This window comes from Molothrus ater, chromosome 2, assembly GCF_012460135.2.
Source record: "Molothrus ater isolate BHLD 08-10-18 breed brown headed cowbird chromosome 2, BPBGC_Mater_1.1, whole genome shotgun sequence".
Classification (NCBI taxonomy): domain Eukaryota; kingdom Metazoa; phylum Chordata; class Aves; order Passeriformes; family Icteridae; genus Molothrus; species Molothrus ater.
The window spans coordinates 11,577,211-11,589,491 of record NC_050479.2 but is presented as its reverse complement, the minus strand read 5'-3'; the positions used below and the strand labels follow the sequence as shown (position 1 = coordinate 11,589,491).

The following is a 12,281-nucleotide window of genomic DNA, read 5'->3' as shown; positions in this document are numbered from 1 at the left end:
AAATATGCTGGGCTATCCCAGTAATCTCTGGAAAAACAGCAGCAACAGAATAAGCTGACATGTTTATCACCTTACGTTTGGAATTTGAAATAGACATAAAAACCTGCTTTAAATAAAATACATCAATAAATAAATATGGGGGGAAAGCACATAAAAGCCAAGCAACACTGTGGAAACAATAACATGAAATAATTTCATGAATATTTAGTATAAATTAGTATTTATATTATACTGATACTCAGAATTTCAACCAGTGATGGATTGGCATTGTCAATATACATTATGAACACTCAGAGTAGGTACTAACCCTTGCCATAAGGCAGCTCTGGTTATTGTTTCTTTCTTCTTTGTTAAGACTTGCTGAAATTTTACAAAATGGGACCTTCTATTAGAAGGTCCTATTACATCAAGTTCAAATGACCTTGATCTATGATACAACATTCCTAACAAAAGAATTTTTCAGTCACAGTGTCAAATGCTCCATTTCAGCTTTTCTTCTGCATTCCAGGGCACTGTTCACATTAATCCAACTGGCTTTGGAGTAGCCATTTGCCTTCAACATGCAATTCTCATAACAAAGGTCAATTTTCTTTCCTCTTCTGCCTTTATTACTATTGCTGTCCCCACATGACCCCTCCACAGGGTCAGGTGTGTAAGCACCTGGCCAAGGTGGCGTCTGTCTGTGATCACAGGTCCCCAGTGCTCATTGTGAGGGTTCAAGCAGAGCAAAGCATACAGGTTTACACACACACTCCAGAGGATGCTGTCTGTTTGGAAACGGCTTGTGCTTCACAAAAAGGGAAGGTAGCTCTTGAACAGGAAGACACCAATTAAATTATTAGGGTTAGCATAGAAAGAGCTGTAAACTGTCTATCCCTTAATATCTTTAAGAACAAATTATAAAACCTTCTGTGAGGGATGTCCTCAAGTAAAACCCTTAAGGGCAGGGAGGTGAAGTGGATGACAACCTAAATTCTTTATTTCTGTGGCTGTGCCATCACTGTGCTTGCTTGTCCTCACATGAGTGTAAGCCTGCATAAGCACAGACCCAGAGGTAGGATGGCAGCTGCCAGAGAGAGGGAATTTGAAATGATTCTTCAAGTATGTGGGGCAGAAAGAGAACACCTGAGCACCTGGAAGAGTTTCATATGCTCTTAGTAATTTTTTCTGTGAAACTTTTTTAAATGTCTGAGGTTCATTAAAAAAGCTTAAAAGAAAAAAATAACTTACTGGTCCACAGTAGGAGCTGCACAGCACAGGAGTACAGGTAGTTTTACTCGTTTAATATGTACTGAAAGGTTTTATTTAAGTGGTGGATGGTAAATAAATTTTTATTAAGCAGAAAGTATCTTAAACCAAAAACCAACTTTGAAGAACATAAAATCTGTCTAGCATTCCAACACTAAGGATTAATGTGACTGTATTGGGAGATATGCAGAGTAGGTGTGCTCATTTCTGAGGAAACCTTCCCACTGGCTATTTGTAAGAAGCGGCTAATGACAATGTCTTTGGCCTTGACAGCCTCCATGTTCCTCTCCCGGGATATCTGCATGCTGATTTGGTCCACATTGGTCATGATTAGCTCCGAGGCCAGGATCTGGGTGGGAGATGCCCTGTTGGCTGTGCTGTCCATGATGTACTGCTTGTACAGTTCCAGCAGCTTCTGCTCCAGGTACTCATTGAGGGCTGAGTCGGAGAGGGGCTGCAGGTGGGGCCCCAGGCTGGCCAGCCGCCAGCACGAGGAGTGGCCCTGGCCTGGCCTGCGGATGGTGTCACTCATGGGTGGAGCCTTCACGGACTCCATGGCCGGAGGGATCTCCGAGGACTCCAAGAAGGGGCCTATGCCACTGTCACAAGCAAAATCTGTGGTGACCGAGCTGATTGGCACCACGTAGTCCCCAGCTATATGCAAATCGTTGTAGTTCTTGCAAATGCTCTTGCAGGAAGGTGGAACCCGGTAGGTGACTTTTTTGGTCAGCTCCTCACAGACATGCGTAGCTGGAGGTGGCTGCCCTGTGGGTGTTGGGTGCTGGACAGGTTGTGGGAGATTGTCCTTCTGCCTTCTGCTGTGCTTGCTGCCTCTAGAGCAGACTGAGGAAATGTGCTTGCCAGCAGATCTGCATCTCTGAAGGAGGCTTTTTCCTTGTGCTTCGCCTGTGGAAGAATAACTAATGGAGCTCATTTCATACACCCCTTCATCAGGCAAACTCTCGTAGAGTGCAGGGTTCAGGTCTTCCCAAAGGTAGGTGATTCTGTGAAGGTAACCTTCTGACAGCATCCTTCTCCAAGGGAAAGGAACCACCAGCAGACACAAAAATGATAAGAAGAAGTTAATTACAAAATGTTCATTTTAAACTCCCTGAGCTGTGATTGCTCTTACCAGTCTGTTACTAGCTGCAAAGAGATGGCTCCAATTTGGACATGAACAGGAGTGTCTCTGCCTTACTGGGCACTTGAGTCAGTGAGTGAAGTGACCAGCCAGTGTCCCTGTTGTGCTGAATCTCACCAAAGCATATCTTGTATAACACAATGTATTGCACATCCAATGCATCCAATGGATGTGGAGAGAGGAACAAGAAGTCTTTTGTTGTGAAACAGCTGCTGTAATAGCTTACACTAAAATGCATCTAATTTTGCCCTGGAGTTCATTAAGAAGCCAGGGGTTTCCCCCTTTTTCTTATATGCTTTTAAGAAGTCAGGGGTTTCCCCTTTGTCTCATATGATTTGAAGCAACTTTTGTTATGTGTGGTTTGTTAGCTGCCTCTGAACTTTGGTGATTTGATATTCATATTGAGAGTATCACCCCTTCTCTTCCAGACTAATCAACAACTGTAGGTGTTGTTCCTTTTTCATTAAAAAATCTCAGACCATTAAATTTGCACTTTGCACTTCTGCATTGCCATCAGGATGGAATTAACGGTCTCTACATTTTATACGTGAAAATGTCAGTGGAAAAAGCAAAACGTTTTGGAGGCATGATTCATCTGGCCTGGTTTAGCCACCTAAATCAAAATGAAATGAATTGTGTCCTAGATTTCCTTATCACTCTCCAGTTGCTATAAAAGGATCTTAAACTAGATCCTAGACATAGATATCTGCGGGGTACTTTTGAGGAGACAGATTTCAGTGCAATGCACAGGAAAGTGCACATTTCAGAAGTACTCCAGCTCGCTCTTTCACTGTGGGATTAGCCATACCACAGCTCTGGAATCAGTTTTCATTGCATGCAAAGGCACAGTTGGGTTCCAGCAGTCACTAACTCTCTCCACTCTCTGAGCAGGCAGCTCAGACCCAAAAGCTGCACAGAAATGTTAGTAATTAAAGACAGGATTTTCCAGCAAGGACACACATGCTGTAAATGTCCTTCCCAAGCTTTGGCAGCTGGACTACCAAAAAAATTGTTTTAAATCCACCTCTGTCTTTTTTTTTTGGACAGATGTCAAGGATACAATCAATGGGAAAGATGTTCTAAAGAAATTGTTTGGTCCAGCAAAGAGAAGGCAGATTTAAAGTAAAAATAATTATTTTTTTTTTTTATATATAATAAAAATGGTCTTTTCCAAGAGTGAAGGGACTCTCATTTCTTAGTAAAGTTTTCATGTGTCACAGTTGCTAATGCAAAATGCTCCACTAATAATTGTTGGCTAAATCCTGTCTAAGCATGGAGATAGACTTTGCATAAATGTCACAGTGTGAGACAAGACTTTCCTTGGGAGAAGGGAATCACTTCCACACCATGAAGAAGGTAGAAGAGAAAGGTGAAAATAACCTTCCTTCAGGCAGAAATATTAATGGGAATTAGATGTGTCCAAACACTTGCTTTGGTGACCCTGGATTCTCTTTGTTGCTCCCAGTTGTGTGAGATTTCCCACAGTCAGTAACATTTAATTAAAAGTGACCTATTTACACAGAAGGGAGGAAAATCATGTTTGGGGCTTGGCAGTTCTTGTAATATGGTGCTGTTGTCTTGCTTTGGCTTTTAGCTGTAATTAAGGTGCCCCCATAGAAATCTTACCCAAATGTTAGAGCTGCTCAGGTTATCAACTCTGTCTTCTGCTTCTGTTCCCCTTTTGCAAAGGCTTCTCTTCCCTCCCTTCCCTCCTCTATGCAGGCCCAGATGTCCTTATTGCAAAGTCACTACTAACCATGGCTAGCTTGAATCTGGAACTGTTATGCATTCATTTGTATGTTATTTTTAATGTGGATTTGGAAAAATGAGTGGAAATGTAACATACAGCCTGTCCACTGCTCAACCAACATAGGCAAGGGCAGTTGTGCTCAGGCAGCATGTGACACTTTGGTCTTTCCTGCTCCCCAGATGTGACTTGTTTCTGCCATAAGGTGCTACAGGAGGGAAATGAAACCATTGGTTTCATTTCTTTGCACTCCATTCTGCTATGCTTATTTTAAGAATGTTGGAGCACACTCAGAAGAGGAGTGGAAACAAAAGAATTGGCAAATTCAAAAATATTAGGGTCTCATTGTGCTCAGAGTTGTGTGTTCTGCTGAATGAGTTACAAGATTGGCCTCTGAGGCTGGCAAAGGCTGCCACACTGATCTGGCTCTTCCCAGCTCTGCATGGAAATCTGAGAGAAATTTTGATAGGAGTGCTGAGAGCATGAATGCAAAAGGGAGGTGCATGTATCTCTGGTGTTTCTTGTCCTAGTACTTAATATAATATATGCCTGACAAGTTATTATCCCATCACTCCAACTGTCATGCAACTCTGCCACCTTTAATTTTTGCATTTTAAATCTGATAAGGATTGCAGTTTCCATTAATTCTGCTTTCTCGTGCCTCTTCTCTTAATCCCCTCTCCATGCACACCAGGATTCCAAGGGCACAGAGATTATATCTGATGTCTTTCAATATTTGGGTTTCATGCTCCTTAAATCCAGATTTCACTTACATCCTCCTGAAAATAATTGTGTAACTTTTTGTTGCACAAGGAAAACCAGTCCCTTTTACAATTGTGATCTGACACATTTTGCGTATAAGGTGAACAAAAAGAACTTTCCTTGTGTTTCTAATGTCCTGGCAATGGGCACTGACTACACTCTGTCTAAGCCTAGTGGAGATAGAGGGAGAAGACTGCCTGGTTTACACTGTCTTTTCTATCTGACATAGTCTTTATTACAGTCAGATGATCTTAAAAACTCCTATGTCTTCCTCGAGGTTTTTGTTCAGTTCTTCAGCAGAAGAAAAGCCTGAAGGCAGGATGAATGTTTAAGGTCACATGGAGAATCCAGAGGTATTACCAGTGTGTGGCAGCAAATTTGCTAGGTTGTAGTGCTTGCAGACAGTGCCAATGTTTGCATAAAGAACTCAAATTACAGTCTGAGAGCAGGAAAACAGAAAGGGAGTTCTTGGCTCAGGATAAGCACTTACGGAAAGCCTGAGAAGTGTGCACAGAGATATGATAAATTGTGTCCTGTTCAAAAACTTAAGCAAGATGAAAAGTTACTAGAGAGAATGGAAAGAACATCATGCCTACTGAGATCACAGCTCAGTGGGGAAAGAGACATTCTTCTGCATTGCAAAAGGAGGGGATGGAAACTCATAGAAGAGACAATCTTCTGTTGCATATGTCTGGCTTTCAGATCCCTGACCAGGGCTCTGAATGACATTAAAGTTGTGCTGCTGGAGACTGGAGCTCAGCTCTTATCACAGAGTATACCTTGAGTTCTAGCTGATTTACTAGATGAGATCCCAGATGGCAGTCTCCCTGTCTTGAGAGAACTCAAATCCTATGGATCTGTCTGATTTTTTTCCCTATTTTAAGAGACATTTTTCCAGTTTGTGGAGATACAAACATCCCCTCAGTGAGGTGTGGGATCCACCTCAGATTGCCAGACACACATGCAAGAGTCCTGGCAAGCAGCATAGTCTGTAGAGCAAGCTTACAAGTATTGCAGGACCCAGATCTCACCTTCCCCTGGGGCTAGTGTGGAACAGCTCCCAGGAAGCCTCAGTGCAGCCAGCACGGAGAAACCAGGACAGTGAAGAAGGCAGTATAATGAGCTGTGCACATGGGTAAGTAGAGCCTCTCCTTAATGCCTGAAGCCTACAGATCTTTGGTATCTGAACCTCATTTGGCTTGGGTAAAGGGAATGTTAATGACACCAAATCTTGTGGTGAGATGGACACATTTTACAGAGGGACCTGCCCAGGCTGGAAGGTGAGCCAGCAATAAGAGCATCAGGATAACAAAGGCAAGTGGCAGCTCCTGCACTGGATGACACAACCAAAGAGCCCAGCACAGGATTTGTGTGCCTGGGTAGCCTTGCTGAGAGGAGCTGGAGCACAACAAGGGGACCCTGAGCCAGCAGAGCAGGGCTGCAGCAATGAGGAAAATCAGATCCTGAGCTGCACCTGTGGGGGCACAGCTGGCTGAGATAGAGACAGGATCTTCCCACTCAGCATTTGTCAGGCTGCCCCTGGAGCATCCAGTTCTGGTTCCAAAAAATTCAGACAAGATGTGAACAGACTGGAGATGGTCCAATGGAGGGCCAAGAAGATGATCAAAGGGCTGGAAAAGCTGCCTTGTGAGGAAAGTTTGAAGGAGTTAGGACCCTTCTCCCTGGAGAAAAGAAGACGTGGGGAAGGGGACAGCTCATCATAGTATTCCAGTGTCTGCAACTGCAAAGAAGACAGAGGCTCTCTCTTCACAAGCAGCCACATGGAGAAGACAATGAGCACAAATTGCATTGGAATAGAATCACAGAATCACATATGTTGGAAAAGGCCCCTAAGATCATTAAGTCCAACCATTCATCCAGCGCCACCATGTTCACTGCTAAACCATGTCCCCAGTGCTCCCAGGGATAAGAGGTAAGAGAAGGAAATTTTTACAGTGAGAACAATCAATGACTGGAACAACCTCACCAGACACGTGGGGGAGTCCCCTTTGCTGGATGTTTTCAAGGTGGGATTGGACAAGGTTCTACATTGTGGATACCATGGACAGAGAGAAAGAAATAGCAAGCGTTTCTCACAGCAGCTTGTGAGAATTTTTAGGGAGTTGTAAGGATGTGATAACTTGTTAAGTATAAACAATCTGCAGGTGGTGTTTTTCTACTTCGTCTGTCTGCTCCGCTCAAGGACAGTGTGTGAGGAAGATGTTTTTGTTAGTTAGACAATCAAATAGAATCTATTGCATCACTCTGTATAAACCACACGGTTCTCTTGAATAAATCTTCTTTGGTCTTTCTACAATACTGCCTCCCGCCTGTTCCTGTGTCATTCTCAATGCATGAGTGACACTACATAATCTCATCTAGGCTTCCTCTCCCATGAAATGTTGGACCAGATGATATTTTGACGTCCTTTCCAACTTATGCTTCTCTCTGACTATAATTCTACAATAGCAGTGGCTGCTGTTTGATGTAGGAGTGGTTCACTTTGCCCACAGCAGAGGAGAAGATGAATAGCCAGAGGGTGGTTTTGCACAAGCATCCAAATGCTGCCCACTACATTTGTTATTTCCTCTCCCTGAGGCTGTTGCTCTGGAAGATCCAGGGAACAGGAGATGCACCAAGAGGCTCTTTAAGCAGTCATTGTGAGCCAAACCACTCTTGTCCCTCCCCACATCTCTCTTGACTCTCATCTTCTGTTCCTCCTGCAGGAGAAAATATAAGCCCTGTTCATCTTCTTTATTCACACGTCAACAGTTGAAGAGATGTAGAAAAGCTGGAGTACCTCACCCATGGGGGAATGTGAGCTGGTTCAAGGGGAACAAGTAGGTTTGAAAGAATAATAATCCTGTATATCAAGAGTATGAGGGAATCTGCTGGAAGGACAGGCTAAATGAAGCAAGAGGGGAGACATCTTCCCCAAGAAGTCTACTATACTGTTGAATGCTCTTGTTATACAAACGCCTACCAATTTTTGATCATGCTAAATGGATGGCAATGAGTTTCAGGAGCATTCAGCTTCTTTAATTTAGAAATAAATACATTCTCAGTGTATTTCTGAGTGCTGTTGTATCTTTAAATTGAGTTGGGGAGGACATACTTCCATTAAAATACAGTGAAAACTGTATTTACTGTTAGTAAATGTAGCTTCTTGAGCTCTCAAAGTTTTCCACCCAAGTTTTTTTTCCACCCAGTTCAAGTTCTTTAAAACATCATACAGACCAAGCCTGGTTCATAATTTTCCATACTTTTCTTCATCATCTATGTCTATACAAAGTTGGTTTAGGACCCCATCAATCTGGTTGGATAGCATTTTACATCTCATACCCACAGCTGTAAACAACAGCGTGAAATCTGAGGCAGGAAAGAATCAGGTTCTACATTGATAAGGAAGACTTGACTACATAATATTTCTACCCTGTGCTTTTATCATTTTCTTCCTGGTGTGGAAATAATTTCATGTCTCTGGATGTCTGTGTTAATTTTAATGAGTTGTTAGCTGTTATGACTGAACTACATGTACTGCAACATTTTGAATCTAAGCTTTTGAAGTAGAGAGGCAAAAAATTGACATGAACTCTTACAGAAGAGAACACACTTTCTAGAAATTAAAAGAATAAATGGTAAAGCAAGAAAGACAGAAAAGGATGAAAGTGTTTCCCAGAAGGAGGGAAGGAATGGAGGAGGCATGTTGTGCATGTATACCCTTGTCAAGCTGTGAATCTGCAGCAAACCAGGACATTCACAGGGAATTGGAAAAAATTAATTTCTTTGTTTATAATTTTAACATCATTGTGTTCTCAGACAAGTCTCATCTTTCTTCTTATGAACTTTTTTTTAAATATGATGCCCACAGTAATCTATTTTGGTGCCTGGTTTTATTTATAATCTACAAATAGAGTACTCCAGTTGGAGGACATTACTTAGTACAGTAACATGCACAGAAATTTCAATAACAACATCTTAATTATTATAAAAGAAACACAGCTAGTAAGACTCACTAGCTGAAAAACCAGTTTAGTCTGATTTTATGAAAGTCTTTAGAGTATCAGAGGAAAAATTTTGTTTTCATTTTGAAGTCTCATTGCAACCACAGTTGGTCATGGTTGTGAAGATGGCACCCTAGAAATGGCACCTTAGAAATGTTCTCATCATTTCTTAAGGCAGCAGTAAGTGTCTGTGGACAGAAGCTGAGACTCTGCAAACACATGTGCATTCAAAACAGAAAAAGTGCATTCTCATTCTACCAACGATCAACTGTGGTGCCACACAAACAGAACCAAGCCACTTTGATAAGCAAGGGCAACATTTTCATACATTTATATAATATGCAGAATATTTTAGTTCTTACCTCCAAAGATACAGCAGCTGGCCAGGTACAGAAAAATTGATGTCTTCTAACTAGTTTGAAGCTTCCTGTGGGTCTGTCCTACCCCAAAATGCAACGTTCTGTTTTTATTTCCTTTTTAATTGCACTTCGAAGATAACATCTGTTTTACTTCTAAACCTCTATAGCAAAGAAGTATAGAAAGAAAGTCCCTTAGGAAATGAGGGGGTTTTATAACTGACTGAACTGCAACACGCTGAACTTGCTTCCTCTTTTATGTCCAAATAAAACTTCATTGTGAAACTGTGTACTGTTAAAATAGCTGATTGCAAAACTGTCAGTCCAGGCAGATGGACTGTTGTAAGAAAAAAAAAGCCCTGGTGAGTCAAACACTCAGAACAATCTTAGAGAAACTGTTCATCTGTTGGCAGCTTACAGTGCACCCCATTTCAGCCATCACTCTCCTTTTAGCTGACATGGCGAGACATCTTGACAGGTCAAGATTGTCAGGCCAAATAGGTTGGAAGAGTGAGGTGCCAAAGCAAAAATGCATTGCACAGCAGACCTACTTTGTTGTCTGCAGACCCTTGTACATATAATTTTCCACCAAGCAGCACAGCACAGCGTCTTTCTCAGGTTTTGCTTTGGCAAACTTGACAACATTTGTCAGGACAAGTTAGATCTGAAAGTTAGGCCTTGTCTGTTTAAGCACTCAGTACCATAGCCAGGAAGTTTGTCTTGGGAGGGGCAGTGGATGAAAATACCTGGGGCAAGTAGGAATTCATCCAGCAAGTGTAAGGTGTGAGAACAGTGAATATGGCTTTGAGATTGGTGTTGGAGTATTCCTTATGGGCAGAAGACAAATACTGTTTGAAACACATAACTGGACTGTTTGAATTGATCCCAATAGGATAGACAGAATTTGCTTTAAAAGGCATCATTATGCATCCATACATTGCAATAATAAGAGAAATCTATTAGAAATATATTTTAATTCTCACTGAATTGTAACTTCCTCATTCAGTACCATGTGTTTTTCTCAGAAGCCTCCACCTCTGCCAGCCAGAAACAATACTTCTGTTAATGTCATTTTCCTAATTATTCACTATGATGCAACATACGATTGGGGATAATATCAGACTTCTTCCAAAGTCTTCTTAGACATAGGCATGAAAAAAATACAAGTGTCATTCTGTCCCTACCTACACATTTGTAGTTAATTCATAGAGCAGTTTAACAAGTGATATTGTACCCAGTCATATGCCATGCTAGGATCAACAGCATCTAAAACTGGACCAGCACAAAAACTGGACAACACTGGCAGTTTAATGCAAGTCTCATCAGCTATCTTTGCTGTAAAAGTTCTCCCTGTGTGGCCTAGACTGCAAGGCAATATGTATTCTATTTGCCATCTGTTAGAGGTCTGGCAGTTATCTTCTGTTAATTGGGCAGTTTTCTTTATATCTTCCACAAACCAATCCTCCCTCTGGAGAGACATCTTCTGTTAATAGGCCATCGACTGTCACTGAATGACTGATAAAATTAATCATCCCATGGGGAGAACCTCTGCCCAGAGGAAGGAACCAAGCATTCCTACCTGGATAATCTGAGATTTCAGGACACCAGAACAGCCTTTCCACTGAATTCTCAGAGGAACAGCTGCCTTTCCCACTGGATCTTCACAGGAAGAGTAAACCCTTCAACAGGATCACTGCTCCAACAGAACCACACCTGCCACTCCAGGAAGACTGCAGCCATCATTCCAATTGGACTGCTACCGAGACCCTGACCCCAAGGGTATCAGGCCATATTTTGACTCTGTCAGCGTTGGTTTGTATTACTGCATTGTTTGTTGTTGTTTTTTTTTTTTAATTTATTTTCTTCCCTAATAAAGAACTGTTATTCCTGCTCCCATATCTTTGCCTGAGAGCCCCTCTCAATTTCACATTTATAACACTTTGGAGGGAGGGGTTTTCAGTTTCCAGTTCAGGGGAGGCTCCTGCCTTCCTTAGCAGACACGTGTCTTTTCAAACCAAGACACAGTGGAAACAAAGCTACTGTCGTAACAGACCAACTCTTTTATGCTTAACATTAACATTAATACATTATTGTAATTTTTTCTCTGATCTCTCATTGGTACTATGGACCAATCTCAAGCCTTCTCACATTTATTCTGGCCCAATAATTTTTTCCCATGTTTCCTTACCTGGATGAAATGCATTGAGGAAAGTAAGAAATAAATCTCTGTGAGGTTTTACCTCTTTTGTAGATCCAGAGAGCTCTATATTCACTGAAGCTCAATATTTCTTATTAGACTGTTGGGGAAAAGCTTTGGTAGTATAAAAAAGCATTTCTGTAATGGTCCTCAGAGAGTTTTCAAAATATTTTTTTAATAATCTAAATCCATGCAAAACCAGGAAGATACAAATGGACAGATATTTTAAAGTGCTTCTATTGCCAGAATAGCACAGCTATCCAGAAGCACTGTAAAATCAATCTACTATCATAGATTTATCTAAGTATGGATTTAAGACTTATCTTCAGGCACTTAGATTTGCATAAAATAAGTGACCTTTTTTTGTCATGCATGTGGAATGTTTTCAGTTCTCTAGAAGAACTCAAACATTGTCTGCATTTCTGCACAGTAGCTTTGTGTACCTATGGAAGGGAGATATAAAACTGTAATTTCTTGTCGCTGAAATTGCACATTAACATCCTGACAGTCTAGGCTCTCAGGACACCCACGTATTCTAATAACCTTTTCCACATTCACTCCTGACATTGGAAGAGTTATCCTCAGCTAACAAGCACTGTCCTGTATGAATTTTTGCCATGTGGCTTATAAACTGCTCTGAGTGCAGCACTCTGAGGGCCAGATCCAGATCTGAATGGGCTGGGTACAACACACAAGCACCTGACCCCTTTTGCAAAGATCCCCACGTGGGCTGTGCCTCATGTGCCCAGTGAAACAGATGAGAGAGAGAAGGAAGCTTCAGCACCTTAGGGAATCTTTCAGTCAGTCTCTTCGTCCGTAAATGTAG

General features: G+C 41.7%; 1 protein-coding gene across 1 annotated transcript; it reads right to left on the bottom strand.

Annotated features, from left to right (window-relative positions):
* Positions 1-1,262: 1,262 nt before the first annotated feature.
* On the bottom strand, positions 1,263-9,323 carry TASL (TLR adaptor interacting with endolysosomal SLC15A4). The gene is made up of 2 exons (XM_036388753.1): positions 9,265-9,323; positions 1,263-2,279 (listed from the first exon to the last, which is right to left on the bottom strand). Exon 2 carries the CDS (start codon positions 2,276-2,278, stop codon positions 1,403-1,405), a length of 876 nt encoding a protein of 291 aa, XP_036244646.1. The 5' UTR covers position 2,279; positions 9,265-9,323; the 3' UTR covers positions 1,263-1,402.
* Between the last annotated feature and the right edge of the window lie 2,958 nt (positions 9,324-12,281).

What these genes read in the sequence shown, in the direction of transcription:
- TASL (XM_036388753.1), bottom strand. Translation starts at nt 2,278, where the DNA reads ATGCTGTCAGAAGGTTACCTTCACAGAATCACCTACCTTTGGGAAGAC.